Source organism: Manis pentadactyla, chromosome 18, assembly GCF_030020395.1.
Source record: "Manis pentadactyla isolate mManPen7 chromosome 18, mManPen7.hap1, whole genome shotgun sequence".
In the NCBI taxonomy this organism is placed as follows: Eukaryota; Metazoa; Chordata; class Mammalia; order Pholidota; family Manidae; genus Manis; species Manis pentadactyla.
This window is the reverse complement of record NC_080036.1, coordinates 14,360,675-14,374,975: the sequence shown is the minus strand read 5'-3', so window position 1 is coordinate 14,374,975 and position 14,301 is coordinate 14,360,675. Positions and strand designations below refer to the sequence as shown.

General features: G+C 37.4%; 1 protein-coding gene across 2 annotated transcripts in view; it reads right to left on the bottom strand.

Annotated features, from left to right (window-relative positions):
- ENTREP2 (endosomal transmembrane epsin interactor 2) overlaps positions 1 to 14,301 on the bottom strand; it is a 459,718-nt gene that overhangs the window by 111,954 nt on the left and 333,463 nt on the right. For both annotated transcript variants that reach the window (XM_036878703.2, XM_036878702.2), the window contains exon 3: positions 8,323 to 8,433. In XM_036878703.2, coding sequence (XP_036734598.1) covers positions 8,323 to 8,433 — 111 coding nt within the window. The remainder of the gene's footprint in view (positions 1 to 8,322; positions 8,434 to 14,301) is intronic.

Genomic DNA, 14,301 nt, shown 5'->3' with positions numbered 1-14,301 from the left:
GAATGTTGCTGGTAGTTTCATAGGGATTGCATCAAATCTGTATATTGCTTTGGGCAGGATGGCCATTTTGACGATATTAATTCTTCCTAGCCATTAGCATGGGATGAGTTTCCATCTGTTAGTGTCCCCTTTAATTTCTCTTAAGAGTGACTTGTAGTTTTCATAGTATAAGTCTTTCACTTCTTTGGTTAAGTTTATTCCTAGGTATTTTATTATTTTTGATGCAATTGTGAATGGAGTTGTTTTCCTGATTTCTCTTTCTGTTGGTTCATTGTTAGTGTATAGGAAAGCCACAGATTTCTGTGTTTTGGTTTTGTATCCTGCAACTTTGCTGTATTCTGATATCAGTTCTAGTAGTTTTGGGGTGGAGTCTTTAGGGTTTTTTATGTACAGTATCATGTCACCTGCAAATAGTGACAGTTTAACTTCTTCTTTACCGATCTGGATTCCTTGTATTTCTTTGTTTTGTCTGATTGCCGTGGTGAGAGTGGGCATCCCTGTCTAGTTCCCGATCTCAGAGGAAATGCTTTCAGCTTCTCGCTGTTCAATATAATGTTGGCTGTGGGTTTTTCATAGATGGCCTTTATTATGTTGAGGTACTTGCCCTCTATTCCCATTTTGCTGAGAGTTTTTATCATGAATGGATGTTGAACTTTGTCAAATGCTTTTTCAGCATCTATGGAGATGATCATGTGGTTTTTGTCTTTCTTTTTGTTGATGTGGTGGATGATGTTGATGGACTTTCGAATGTTGTGCCATCCTTGCATCCCTGGGATGAATCCCACTTGGTCATGGTGTATGATCGTTTTGATGCATTTTTGAATTTGGTTTGCTAAAATTTTGTTGAGTATTTTTGTATCTATGTTCATCAGGGATATTGGTCTGTAGTTTTCTTTTTTGGTGGGGTCTTTGCCTGGTTTTGGTATTAGGGTGATGTTAGCTTCATAGAATGAGTTTGGGAGTATCCCCTCCTCCTCTATTTTTTGGAAAACTTTAAGGTGAATGGGTATTATGTCTTCTCTGTATGTGTGATAAAATTCCGAGGTAAATCCATCTGGCCCGGGGGTTTTGTTCTTTGGTAGTTTTTTGATTACCGCTTCAATTTCGTTGCTGGTAATTGGTCTGTTTAGATTTTCTGTTCCTTTTTGGGTGAGTCTTGGAAGGTTGTATTTTTCTAGGAAGTTGTCCATTTCTCCTAGGTTTCCCAGCTTGTTAGCATATAGGTTTTCATAGTATTCTCTAATAATTCTTTGTATTTCTGTGGGGTCCGTCGTGATTTTTCCTTTCTCGTTTCTGATACTGTTGATTTGTGTTGACTCTCTTTTCCTCTTAATAAGTCTGGCTAGAGGCTTATCTATTTTGTTTATTTTCTCAAAGAACCAGCTCTTGGTTTCATTGATTTTTGCTATTGTTTTATTCTTCTCAATTTTATTTATTTCTTCTCTGATCTTATTATGTCCCTCCTTCTGCTGACCTTAGGCCTCATTTGTTCTTCTTTTTCCAATTTTGATAATTGTGACATTAGACCGTTCATTTGGGCTTGTTCTTCCTTTTTTAAATATGCTTGGATTGCTATATACTTTCCTCTTAAGACTGCTTTTGCTGTGTCCCACAGAAGTTGGGGCTTAGTGTTGTTGTTGTTGTTTGTTTCCATATATTGCTGGATCTCCATTTTGATTTGGTCATTGATCCATTGATTATTTAGGAGCGTGTTGTTTAGCCTCCATGTGTTTGTGAGCCTTTTTGCTTTCTTTGAACAGTTTATTTCTAGTTTCATGCCTTTGTGGTCTGAAAAGTTGGTTGGTAGGATTTCAATCTTTTGGAATTTACTGAGGCTCTTTTTGTGGCCTAGTATGTGGTCTATTCTGGACCACATACAAATGTTTCATGTGCACTTGAGAAGAATGTGTATCCTGTTGCTTTTGGATGTAGAGTTCTGTAGATGTCTATTAGGTCCATCTGTTCTAGTGGGTTGTTCAGTGCCTCTGTGTCCTTACTTATTTTCTGTCTGGTGGATCTGTCCTTTGGAGTGAGTGGTGTGTTGAAGTCTCCTAGAATGAATGCATTGCATTCTATTTCCTCCTTTAGTTCTGTTAATATTTGTTTCAGGTATGTTGGTGCTCCTGTATTGGGTGTATATATATTTATAATGGTTATATCCTCTTGATGGACTGAGCCCTTTATCATTATGTAACGTCCTTGTCTTTTGTTGCTTTCTTTATTTTGAAGTCTGTTTTGTCTGATACCAGAATTGCAACACCTGCTTTCTTCTCTCTGTTGTTTGCTTGAAATATCTTTTTCCATACCTTGACTTTAAGTCTGTGCATGTCTTTGGGTTTGAGGTGAGTCTCTTGTAAGCAGCATATGGATGGATCTTGCTTTTTTATCCATTCTATTACTCTGTGTCTTTTGATTGGTGCATTCAGTCCATTTACATTTGGGGTGATTATTGAAAGGTATGAATTTATTGCCATTGCAGGCTTTAAGTTTGTGGTTACCAAAGGTTCAGGGTTAGCTACTTTACTATCTTACTGTCTAACTTAACTCGCTTGTTGAGCTATTATAAACGCTGTCTGATGATTCTTTATTTCTCTCCCTTCTTATTCCTCCTCCTCCCTTCTTCATATGTTGGGTGTTTTGTTGTGTGCTCTTTTTAGGAGTGCTCCCATCTAGAGCAGTCCCTGTAGGATGCCCTGTAGAGGTGGTTTGTGGGAGGCAAATTCCCTCAACTTTTGCTTGTCTGGGAATTGTTTAATCCCTCCTTCATATTTAAATGATATTCGTGCTGGATACAGTAGTCTTGGTTCGAGGCCCTCTGTTTCATTGCATTAAGTATATCATGCCATTCTCTTCTGGCCTGTAGGGTTTCTGTTGAGAAGTCTGATGATAGCCTGATGGGTTTTCCTTTGTAGGTGACCTTTTTTTTCTCTCTGACTGCCTTTAATATTTTTTCCTTGTCTTTGATCTTTGCCATTTTAATTATTATGTGTCTTGGTGTTGCCCTCCTTGGATCCCTTGTCATGGGAGTTCTGTGTACCTCTGTGCTCTGAGAGGCCATTTCTTCCCCTAGTTTGGGGAAGTTTTCGGCAATTATTTCTTCAAAGACACTTTCTATCCCTTTTTCTGTCTCTTCTCCTTCTGGTATTCTGATGATGCGTATATTATTCCTTTTTGATTGGTCACTCAGCTCTCCTAAAATTCTTTCATTCCTGGAGATCCTTTTGTCTCTCTCTGCATCAGCTTCTCTGCGTTCCTGTTCTCTGTTTTCTAGTCCATTAATGGTCTCTTGCATCTCGTCCATTCTGTTTTGAAGTCCTTCCAGAGCTTGTTTTATTTCTGAATTCTCCTTCCTTAGTTCTTGCATATTTGTCTGCAAGTCCTTCAGCATGGTCATGACTTTTGTTTTGAATTCTTTTTCAGGAATCCCCAGGTTCCTTCTGAGGGGAAGATGTAGCAGATGCCGAAGCTGTCTGGGTTAGTCTTGTCTGGATCATATTTTTTTGCCTTTTCATGTTGACAGGTGCTATTGACTGTCGGCTGGGAGGGCCAAACTTTTCACTTGCTACTGGCCTTTCTTTACTGGGACAACTGCGGCCTCTAGTGGCTTGTGTTGGGTAATTGCGAGTAGGCTGGGTCTTTGTGTCTTGCCCGGTCGATATGAATGGATCTCCCTTTCTATAGGCGGGGTTTGCTGTTTCTCTGCTTTAGCAGCGCCCGGGGGGTAATGGACGGGGGGGTGGGGTGGGGTGGGGTGGGGTGGCCTGTTTGGCTGTTTACCTCCGTGAGGGGTCTCAGAGCTGTTGCTCAGGGGTTAATGCGCCCGGTTTTCCCTGTAATTTCCTGCCACTGGGCTGTGACCTATGCTGTTTCCATCCAGCTGTTAAATCCCTGTCCCTTTAAGACTTTCAAAAAGCCCCCGCTTTTCTTTGTCACAGGGGCATCAGCTTCGGCACCCGCTCAGAGGTCTTGCTGCCCTATTTCATTAGTTACCAGCCCTCCACGCATGCACTGTGTCTGCGCTCTGGCCCGGATGGCTGGGGCTGGGTGTTCGGCAGTCCTGGGCTCCGTCTCCCTCCCGCTCTGCCTATTCTTCTCCCGCCGGGAGCTGGGGGGAGGGGCGCTCGGGTCCCGCGGGGCCGGGGCTTGTATCTTACCCCTTTCACCAGGCGCTGAGTTCTCGCTGGTGCAGTTGTATTCTGTCTGTTGTCCTGTGTCTTCTGGTGTCTCTTTTAGGATTAGTTGTGTTTGTTGTATTTTCAAAAATATATGTTTTTGGGAGGAGATTCCCACTGTCCTATTCACGCCGCCATGTTGGCTCCGCCACCCAAGAACATTTTTAAGAACTAGATTAAAGTATAGGGTGGAAGTGGGGGTAATGCTTACTCTGCAATTATAAAAATATATTACAAAGGTATGGTAATTAGAGTGGCATAGTTTGGGAATATGAGTCAATAGACAACGAGTGGGAAAGAATGAAAAGTTTGCATACAGACAAATAGATATACATATGGTAATGCTGGTAGAGAAGATACTGGTTGTTTTTGACCATCCAGCATACATTTCCTGCCTTCCCCACGACCCTTCCTAACAGCACCTGACTTTGCTTTTAGGAATTACCTTTTAAAAACCCATTGGGAGGTGGAGCCAAGATGGTGGCATGAGTAGAGCAGCAGAAATCTCCTCCCAAAACCATATATATTTTTGAAAGTACAACAAATACAACTCTTCCTAAAAGAGAGAGCAGAAGACACAGGACAACAGCCAGACTACATCCACACCTGTGAGAACCCAGCACCTCGTGAAGGGGTGCTTTTATAAATAAAGTTTTATTGATATTGAAAAAAAAACCATTGGATTCAGTCTGGGGGGACAGTTAAGCAGATTTTTGTCTTGTCCTGGCCAATCAAATGCTCCCTCCCTAGGCTCTGATTCCAGAGCAAATGGATGGAGGTCAAGAAGCACTTGACTCCTACAGATCTCTACCCTGGTGAGTTCAGGGTTCCCACGGCAGGCCCTGACTCTGCGTCAGAAGCTCCCTTGGAACCAGCCATTTGATAAGCCTAATATTTCACCTTCTTCATTACTCTATAGGTTCTACCATCCTTGCAATAAATAGCCTATGGCTTTGTTAGTTTTTGTAGTTTGCCATCAAAGTATTCTTCGTGATTCAGGTGGTATATCAAATCATCAGGGAAATAAGAGGTTACTCAAGAAGTACTTTTCACAAAGCTAGCTACCAGTTTGGGGTTGGGGGGAAGTTAAATTCATCAAATAAATTCCAGAATATTAAAGAATTAACTACAAAAAAAAAAGCACACCACAATGAGAAGAAATGACCTTGGATAACATGATCTTGGGAAGGAAAAGGTCTTTTTATTAGTTCTAACATAAGACCACAAAGGAAAACACTGATAGATTTGAATACACAAAACTTCAACACTTTTCTATGCCAAAACATAAAATTAAAAGAAAAATAACAATCCAGGAAATACATTTGACCAATATAAGCTTCAGGACTCAAAACCATAACATATAAAGAGCACTTACAAATCAATAAGATAAAGTTAAATCTAAAAATGGGTAAAGTCCCCAGTCAATTCACAGAAGAGAAAATATTAATTATATACATGTAAACAAATTCCATATATGTATATGTACATATACATGTATAAACTTCTTTATATACAATTAAAATACATATTGATTTAAATTGCATATATAAAGAGCTCTTACAAATCAGTAAGATAAATACTTAAATCTAAAAATCGGTAAAGGACACAGTCAACTCAAAGAAGAAATATAAATGGTGCATATACATGTATGTGCATATACATGTATAAACTTTTGTATATGCAATTATAAATTTAAAGTTCAGTCTTACTAATAGTCAAAGAAGTTCAAATTAAAACAATATAAAATGCCATTTTATTCCTTTCAAATTAGCATGAATTAAAAAAATAATTTGCTCTGCTGGCAAGTGTGTAGGAGGAAGACCTTTTTCATATATTGGGATTATAAACTGGTAAACTTTTCTAGAAGGCAATAGGTCAGTATGTATCAAATGTTTTAAAGATATGGATTCATTTTGATCAAGCAAGTCCACTTTTAGGAGCTGTAAGAAAAGACTTTGTATAAGGATAATGGCAACCCTCAAATGCAAAAAGCAGAGATTTATAATAAATAATATAATAAATAATGCTATAGTCATATAGAGAGCTGCCACAAGTAAAATTTTTAACCTGAAATAATGTTCATGATCAATAAAAAAACAAATCACAAAGCAGCATGAAGAGTATAGCACATTTAGATATATATTAAATACATACACACATATATGTGTACTTATATTTACACACACACATGTACATGCACACACATACAGATACATACATATGCCCAGAACAGACTGAAAGGATAAAATAAACTGAGTGGTAGGATTCTGAGTGTGTTTTGTTTTTTTTAACTTCCTATGGTAGATGTATAATTTTTATAACAGGAAAGGAGTCTATTCTTTATGCTTTTATATATTTTATCTCATTTAATACCTTATGAAAAGCTCAGGGCAGGTAATGACCACACTCAACAGGAAAGAGAAGTAAAGCTCAGAGAGGAAAGGTTACTTGTGCTAAGTCATATAACTGGTAGCATTACAAACAACTAGTAGGTTATGAAGCCATGACTTTGATCCTAAACTCCAAACCCACTATTCTTTCTACATGTACATTGCAGCTCAGTGAGAAGCACATTGATCTCACTCTGAACTTAGTGGCCGTGTATGAGCCAGGACAGAGAGATGCTTAGATCAGGCTCTAAACTCAGATAAATATTGATCATTCTATCAAACCAAGATGTACGTGAAAATGCACAGGGTAATGATGTTCTTTTATTTTACTTAGGGGGATACTGAAGGCAGTAAGGAAAAGAGGAAACCAAATCTATGTTTCTTATCCTTTCATGTAGATGTGATAGAGGGAAACAGGGCCTGAGGTTAGGACCAGTAGGCGTCAATGTTTCAAGACTGGGCAACTAGGCATGGGCTTTCTTTTTGATCCGGAACTCAAGCCACTGTTACTTCTCATCACCCCAGTCACTCTATCTCCCATACACAAGCCCTTGCATTGGAAAATGGGGGTCAGAATAAAAATGGTCAGTCCCTTGTAGGTTGCCACATTGTACCATACACATAGCACCTGGTATTTAGGAATAAAAATGCTGACCAAGTTATGGATACAAGTTAGCAAGTCACCCTTTCTGATGGAGATGGGGCTCTAGGTTGTGTGAATTCTTAAGAGTCATGTGGAATACTGCACTATACAGAGGACATTCCCTGTACATCATACTGGGATGAATTCTGATCAATATGGTCTAGGCCACACTGAACCAAAAATAGCAAACTTAAGTTCTCGCTGTTAGTTTTTGGAACTTAGAAAGTGCTTCTGCATTGAAACTGTGCCAGTGTACACACATCTGCTGGCCTCACTAGATAAGGACTACAGAGAACAGCAGGCCTCCCAACAGCTGTCCTTTTGAACCCAAAGAGCATGACCATGAGAAAGTAGGCATAGCTCTGCTATAGAAAAGCTTCAGGTCATTCAGGTAGCCCTGGACCTCTTGGAAATGACAGCCACAGGCTGGCTGTGGAGGAGCACAGTTTTAAAAGGTAGCCCTGCATCATTTCTAAGATAAAGAAACAGATGCCAATGAAACATAGCTCACAGCCACAGTCTTATCAGGAGTCCAGTGATACAGCCTTGCTGACTGTGACCAGACACACTTCCATTTCTGCCCCAGCCAGATGCATGTATTACTGTACCAGGAGTAAGTCATGATGTGGAAAGATGGTTCTATGTAAGAAAACATCTATTGATCCCCTACAATGTACACAGCACAATGTCTATAATTTTCCTAGATCTAAAAGATAATCCTCTTTTTTAATTGAAAAATGAGAACCAAATTGTTTTGATGCACTCATAATCAAGCTTAGATGTATCTCAGCATTTAAAATTTACTTGCAAAATTGATTTTTAAACATTCAGTGAAGGGAAAAAATCAATGCAACAAGGCCTAAAATATAATCATGGCTAAAGCGACTCTAAAACAGCACTACATTGTGATCCTTAGATATATATACGGTTAGTAACTGATTTGCAAGTAAAAACGAGTTTTAATTTGGGACAAATTTTAGAATGGAGTCAACTTAAGTTCCTTAAACTATACAACATCAGAATAAATCCAAGGATGTAATAAAAATATTTTTAAATTACTTTCATGCAAAATGAAAGCCTATGACCTTTATTAAAAGGTTTTTTTTTCATTACTCACCAGCTGACAGCCTTCTAGGGAGTTGACTAGCTGAGCATTCTGACAGGAGAGAATTGAGCCAGCCAAATTCAGCATTACACACACTGCGGAGAGCAGCATGAAAAAGGTTATCTGGAAACAAACCAAACAAAAAATTGATTATTCACTTGGAGAGTCTTGACAGAAAAATGATTTGGCTTTAAAAAAAGCTTTCAGTTGATCAAATAATTACATGAGTAACAGTTACATGTTTTAAAGGAAAGCATTATTTCTCAAAGTTTTGAATTCATATTACCTTAAATCAAAGAGAAAAGGAAAAATCTCTGAAAAGCTGGAGCCAGTGGCCATGATTTTATCAAAATGTAATATGTTTTAAAAGCTAAATCTGAAAATATTATACATTAGTCTCAAAATAGTTTTATGTAGTCTCAAAAATAGCATGCTATAAATTACTAAAAAAAATTAAGTGAAAGAAATTTATTTATTAGAAGGCCTTTAACATTTTATGGAAAAGGTCATACCTATGCAAAATCACAGAGAAAACAGTATAATGAACCCCACATACCCATTACCCAGCCTCAATAATTAATCGACTCATGGTCAAGTGTGTTTCATTGATACTATCTCCCCTTCAGATTATTTTGCAGCAAATACCAGACATCATATGATTTCACCTTTAAATATTTCTGGGTATATTTCTAAAATAATAAGACTTTTTGAAAACATAACCAAAATATTGCCATTGTCACCTCTTTAGTAATTATTAATTCACATCAAATATTCAGAGTTCACATTTCCTTAACTGTCTCAAATTTTTTTCATACTTTGAATGAGGTTATACAGAATACAAAGGAGTTCATCATACTGTGACTGATTGTTCTGAATCTCAGATATTAATTTATACATTATCCTTTCCATTGTTTTTTTTTTTAATTCATTGAAAGTTGTGGAAGAAACCATCTACTCCTAAAGTTTCCTGTAGCCTACACTTTGCTGATGGTCTCTCTTCTCACTTAATGCTTCTCCGTCTTCTGTATTTCCTGTAATTTGGTTGTTAGGTCCAGAGATTGGATCAAATTTAGATTAACAGGAGGCAAATAATCTTTCTTTCTATGACATTGGCAGCCATTTTTGATGATTGCTTAGATTTATTAACTTATTACAGCTTCCAAAATAGTGCTAGTCTAACTCCATCATTTCTTTTTTTATTCCCAGGAAACAATAGATCAGAGACTCCCTCATCAATTGATTGTTACCCTAGGGTACAGTTCATAGAGGAAAAGCAGGAGATATGTTAGATTCTTTCTGTTTATTTTCCAAGTTTTGAATAATTGCTTGACATGGCACTAGATTTACACAATAAACTTAGGCCTATATGGTCAGTTAATACTCTTGCTGCACCTGTGGGCTAAAGCTAATGAAACAAAACTTCCTGTGATCAAGAATAATCTTTAAGATTAATATGATCAAAAAGGGGGAGATTGGCATGAAAATTTGTTAAAGACTTTCAAATGGGGGAAAAAAATTATTGGATGTCCTGTCCAGTGCACCCTTCTGAGTTAATTGCATTGTTTTTAAGTTATTTTACAACTCTGTAGGTTGTAAAATGCTCATAGTAATGCAAATCATTTTTGACAACAGAAATACAAGTGAATTTTGCCTGCTGGAAGGCAATGATTAATACCCCCATGGATCTTGACCACTTTTACACCTATTTGTGAACTTATTTCAGCATTCCTAATTGCTTATGTGTACACATTTTTTTAATTCTTCTTTGTAATGTCTTCCTGCTTCCCCCAGAGATTATATTTAATATAATTATAGTTAATATAATCTCTGACACATGTTCATTTAAAAAAATTAGTTGGGTCCCTAGCATCTTCCAAAGGTAATTAATGAAGTACTGTTGTTTAGGGTGTGTGTGTGTGTGTGTGTGTGTGTGTGTGTGTGTGTGTGTGTGTGTTTGGGTCATTATGAACTTTACATAAACTTAAACACATTTGATATGTTTCAGTCACTGGAGTCATTTGCAAGAGAGTCAGATCAAGCTGCTGTCGTAATCTGTGACAGCTTTTTAGTAGGACAAGATGTTCCAGGATCATCAGACACATTTCCTGCACCAGTCCTGGAATAAGCCATTTCCGCAGTAAGCCCTGGTTCCTTTCTATGAGAATGGTATTTAGATACCACGATTTTCATGCTAGGGTGCTCTTGTTATTTGCATGGTCATTGTTTTAAATATGTTCAGTTGTTAGGTTACCGTATCATGAGTTCATACAGATGTCTCAGATTAAAAACTACAGGGCTTTTACTTAATCACATCAACCTATACCTCTATTTCCTTTCAACCATGCCAAAACCTTATTTCTCATCATAATTATCCAATTGATTTAATCTCACAATACTCACACAATAGTCTCAAAATAACCATGTTAATATGACCACCAAAGACATCATTACTGAAAATAGTTTAGAAGTTCTATATTTCTTTTATCTTTGGAGTACATCCTACCAGGAAAAAGAAGTCAAATGATGGGGTTTTAGAGTCACCTTGGTTCCCTTATGTGTGGTTATGCTACTGACTGGGAACCCAGGTTCATCGGGTTCATTTTTTATTTTTACAGTTTTTTAAAAAAGTTAGCTTTGTTCGTAATTATATAAAAGAATACTAAAGGCATATCCCATAAAAGAAGTGTCAGATAAGTGTAGCTTTTATTCTGTTTTCTACATTCTATCTACCCAATCTCCTGTAAGTGACCATTTATTTTTAAGTTTTACAGTTGATATTCTATTGGCTTTTAGTAAAGGCAAGTAAGTAGCAACATACTACACACATTTTTCTTCATCTACTTTTTTTTCACTTAGCATAGTGAAGAGCACTGAACAGGAAGACAGTCCCTTTTACAGCTGTCTAGTGCTTCACTGCCCAGATGTACCACATTTTATTCAACCAGGTCCCTACTGATGGACTTTTGGGTTGTTTGGGTCTTTTACTAATTTGCTGTAAGATAGTGTGTTAACAAACAAGCTTATTCATGTACCTTTTTAAATGGTTGCCAATGTGGCTTTGGGATATATTTTCAGAAGTAGAATTGCTGGATCAAAAAATTACTTAATTTAGCTACATACTGCCAAATTCCCCAACCCTGAAATGGTACCAACAACCAACAATATATAAAAGTGAGGATGTCTTAATTTTTCTATTAATACTTTAAAAAAGTTCTGGCTGAATTAAATGTAGGGAAACATCGATATTTTCATTTGCCACCATAAATGTAATGTATTTCCACCAAATGGAGCAGAATTTATTTGTCCTTTAAGATACACATACAGGACAGAAAATAAAATATTTCGAGTTCATGTTAGTAAAATTCACCAATTATTTTAGTAGCTGTAGATTCTTCCAGCATCCCATGGGAAGGCTTAGCTTCACAGATAGGGTCAGCATTAATTTTTTATATTAGAAGTCACAACAGTACCATATTATCATTCACATCATATCTAAATAAACTGATCTGCAGAGTTTCAAGTAGACCTCAAAAATAATTTTGAAAATACCAGAAGAGCAAATCTAAACAGAAGCCAAAAATGGAGTCTACTTTGAGACACAGAGGTGCTCAACAATATAGATGATGCTAGGAAGTTAAGGAGGAAAAAGAAACAATAAATTTTTCTTTTATGTTTACTGTTTTTTTTTAAGATTTGGTAATGTATACATGACAAAAAAACTTACCACATTTTTATTATTTATGTTTAGTGTTATAAAGTATACAAACATGAAATTTACCAGTTTAAGAGTTTTTAGGTATACTATTTAGCAGCACTAAGTATATTTATATTGTTGTACAACCATCAGCACTAGCCATTTCCAGAACATTTTCATCTTTCCAAACTGAAACACCATACCAATTAAATGATAGCTCCTCATTCATTGTTCCCCTAAGATCCTGGCAACCACCTTTCTGCTTTCTGTCTCTATGAATTTGAGTATTCTAGGGATCTCATGTAAGTGGAATTATACAGTGTCTTTTTGTAACTGGCTTATTTCCCTTAGCATAATATCTTCAACTTTCTTCCATGTGATAGCATTTCTGAGAATTTCCCTCCATTTTAAAGCTGAATAATATTCCATTCTATGTGCATACTACATTTTCTTTACCTATTCAGATATTGATGGATTTTTGTTTTGGGGGTTTTGTTTTTTCTTTTATTGTGAGGTTTTTTGTGCTTATTGTGAATAATGCTGCTATGAAAATGGATGAACAAATACCTGTTCCAGTCACTGCTTCCAATTCTTTGGGGTAGTGACCCAAAAGAAATGTTAGATCATATGGTAATTCTATGTTTTTTTGAGGAAATGTCATATTGTTTTCGAGAGTGGCTACACTATTTTACATTCCAATGCAAAAGGCTTCCAATTCTGCCTCCTCACCATCACTTGTTATTTTCTGGTTTTGTGATTATAGCCATCCCAAGAGGTGTGAAATAGTGTATCGTGTGGTTTTGCTTTGCATTTTTGTAATCATTACTAATGCTGAGCATCTTTTTATAAGCCTGTCATTTGTATGTCTTTTTTGGAGAAATGCTTATTCATTCAGGCCCTTTGCCCATTTTTTAATTGGGTTGTTTGGGATTTTTGTTGCTGTTATTGAGCTGGCAGATTCCTTTACATATTCTGAAAACTAATCCCTATTTATTCTGCCTATGAATCCTCTACAAGGTACATGATTTTTAAATATTTTCTCCCACTCTGTGGGTTGCCTTTTCACTCTGTTCAATGTCCTTTGATGCACAAAGTTTTACTTTAGGTAAGGCCCAATTTATCTATTTTTTCTCTTCTTTGCCTGTGTTTTTAGTGTCATAAGAAATCATTGCCAAATCCAATGTCATAAGGCTTTCTCTCTATGTTTCCCTCTATGAATTTTATGTTTTTAGTGCTTATATTTAGATCTTTGATCCACCTTGAGTTAATCTTTGTATATAGTGTTAGGTAAGTGTCCAATTTCATTCTGTTGCATGTGGATATCCAGTTTTCCCAACATCATTTGTTGAAAAGGTTGTCTTTTTCCCATTGAATGGTTTTCGCACTATGATATAATGAGTCATAAGAAATACAAATTTGGTCACATATGACCAAATATATAGTTACCAGGTTTATTTGGTCTTCATCCACAGTTCCTAAAAACACTGCAGTCTTAAAGGTGAAATGGGTGCCTTGTCATGTTGATAAGACTTGTGGACCCCACCCAAGGGTAGGGGCTGGGGGCTGAATCAGTCAATGGCCAATAATTTAGTCAATCATGACAATGCAATGAAGCCCTCACAAAAGCCCCTCGAAGAGCTTGTTGCTCTCTCTCTGCCCTGCTCTGCTCAGTTAGATCCTGCTTCTTGGTCAGAAATAGCCTCCATGCTTGGGGAGCCAGAACGCCTCCACGTGCCACCGAGACAGGCCCCAAGCTCCGTGAGGATAGAAGCTCCTGTGTTTGGGACCTTGCCCTGTGTCTCTCTTCATCTGGCTCTAAACTTGTATCCAATATGGTATCCTTTATTAAACTGGTAAACGTTAAGTATTTTCCTGAGTTCTGTGAGCTGCTCTCACAAATTATTCCAACCTAAAGTGGAGGTCATTGGAACCTCCAATCTGTAGCCGGTAGGTCAGAAGCACAGTTAACTGCCTGGGGCTTGCAACCGGCTTCCGGAGTTGGGGGTAGAGGGCAGTCTTGTAGGACGGAGCCCTTAACCTGGGAAATCTGGTGCTGTCTCCGGGCGGATAACATCAGAACTGAGTTGAGTTCTCTAACACCCTGCTGGTGTTTGAGAATTGCCTGGTGTTAGTATGTGTGGGAAGACCCCCTCCCACATATTTACACACATTGGAATCGGGTCCAGGAACCTGAATGAAGTTATACTACTATTACTGCTGTGTACTGTATTGTTATTGTTATACATATATGTAGGGAAAAAAGACACCTTAGCATTTGGTGTCGGACAAGTGGAATT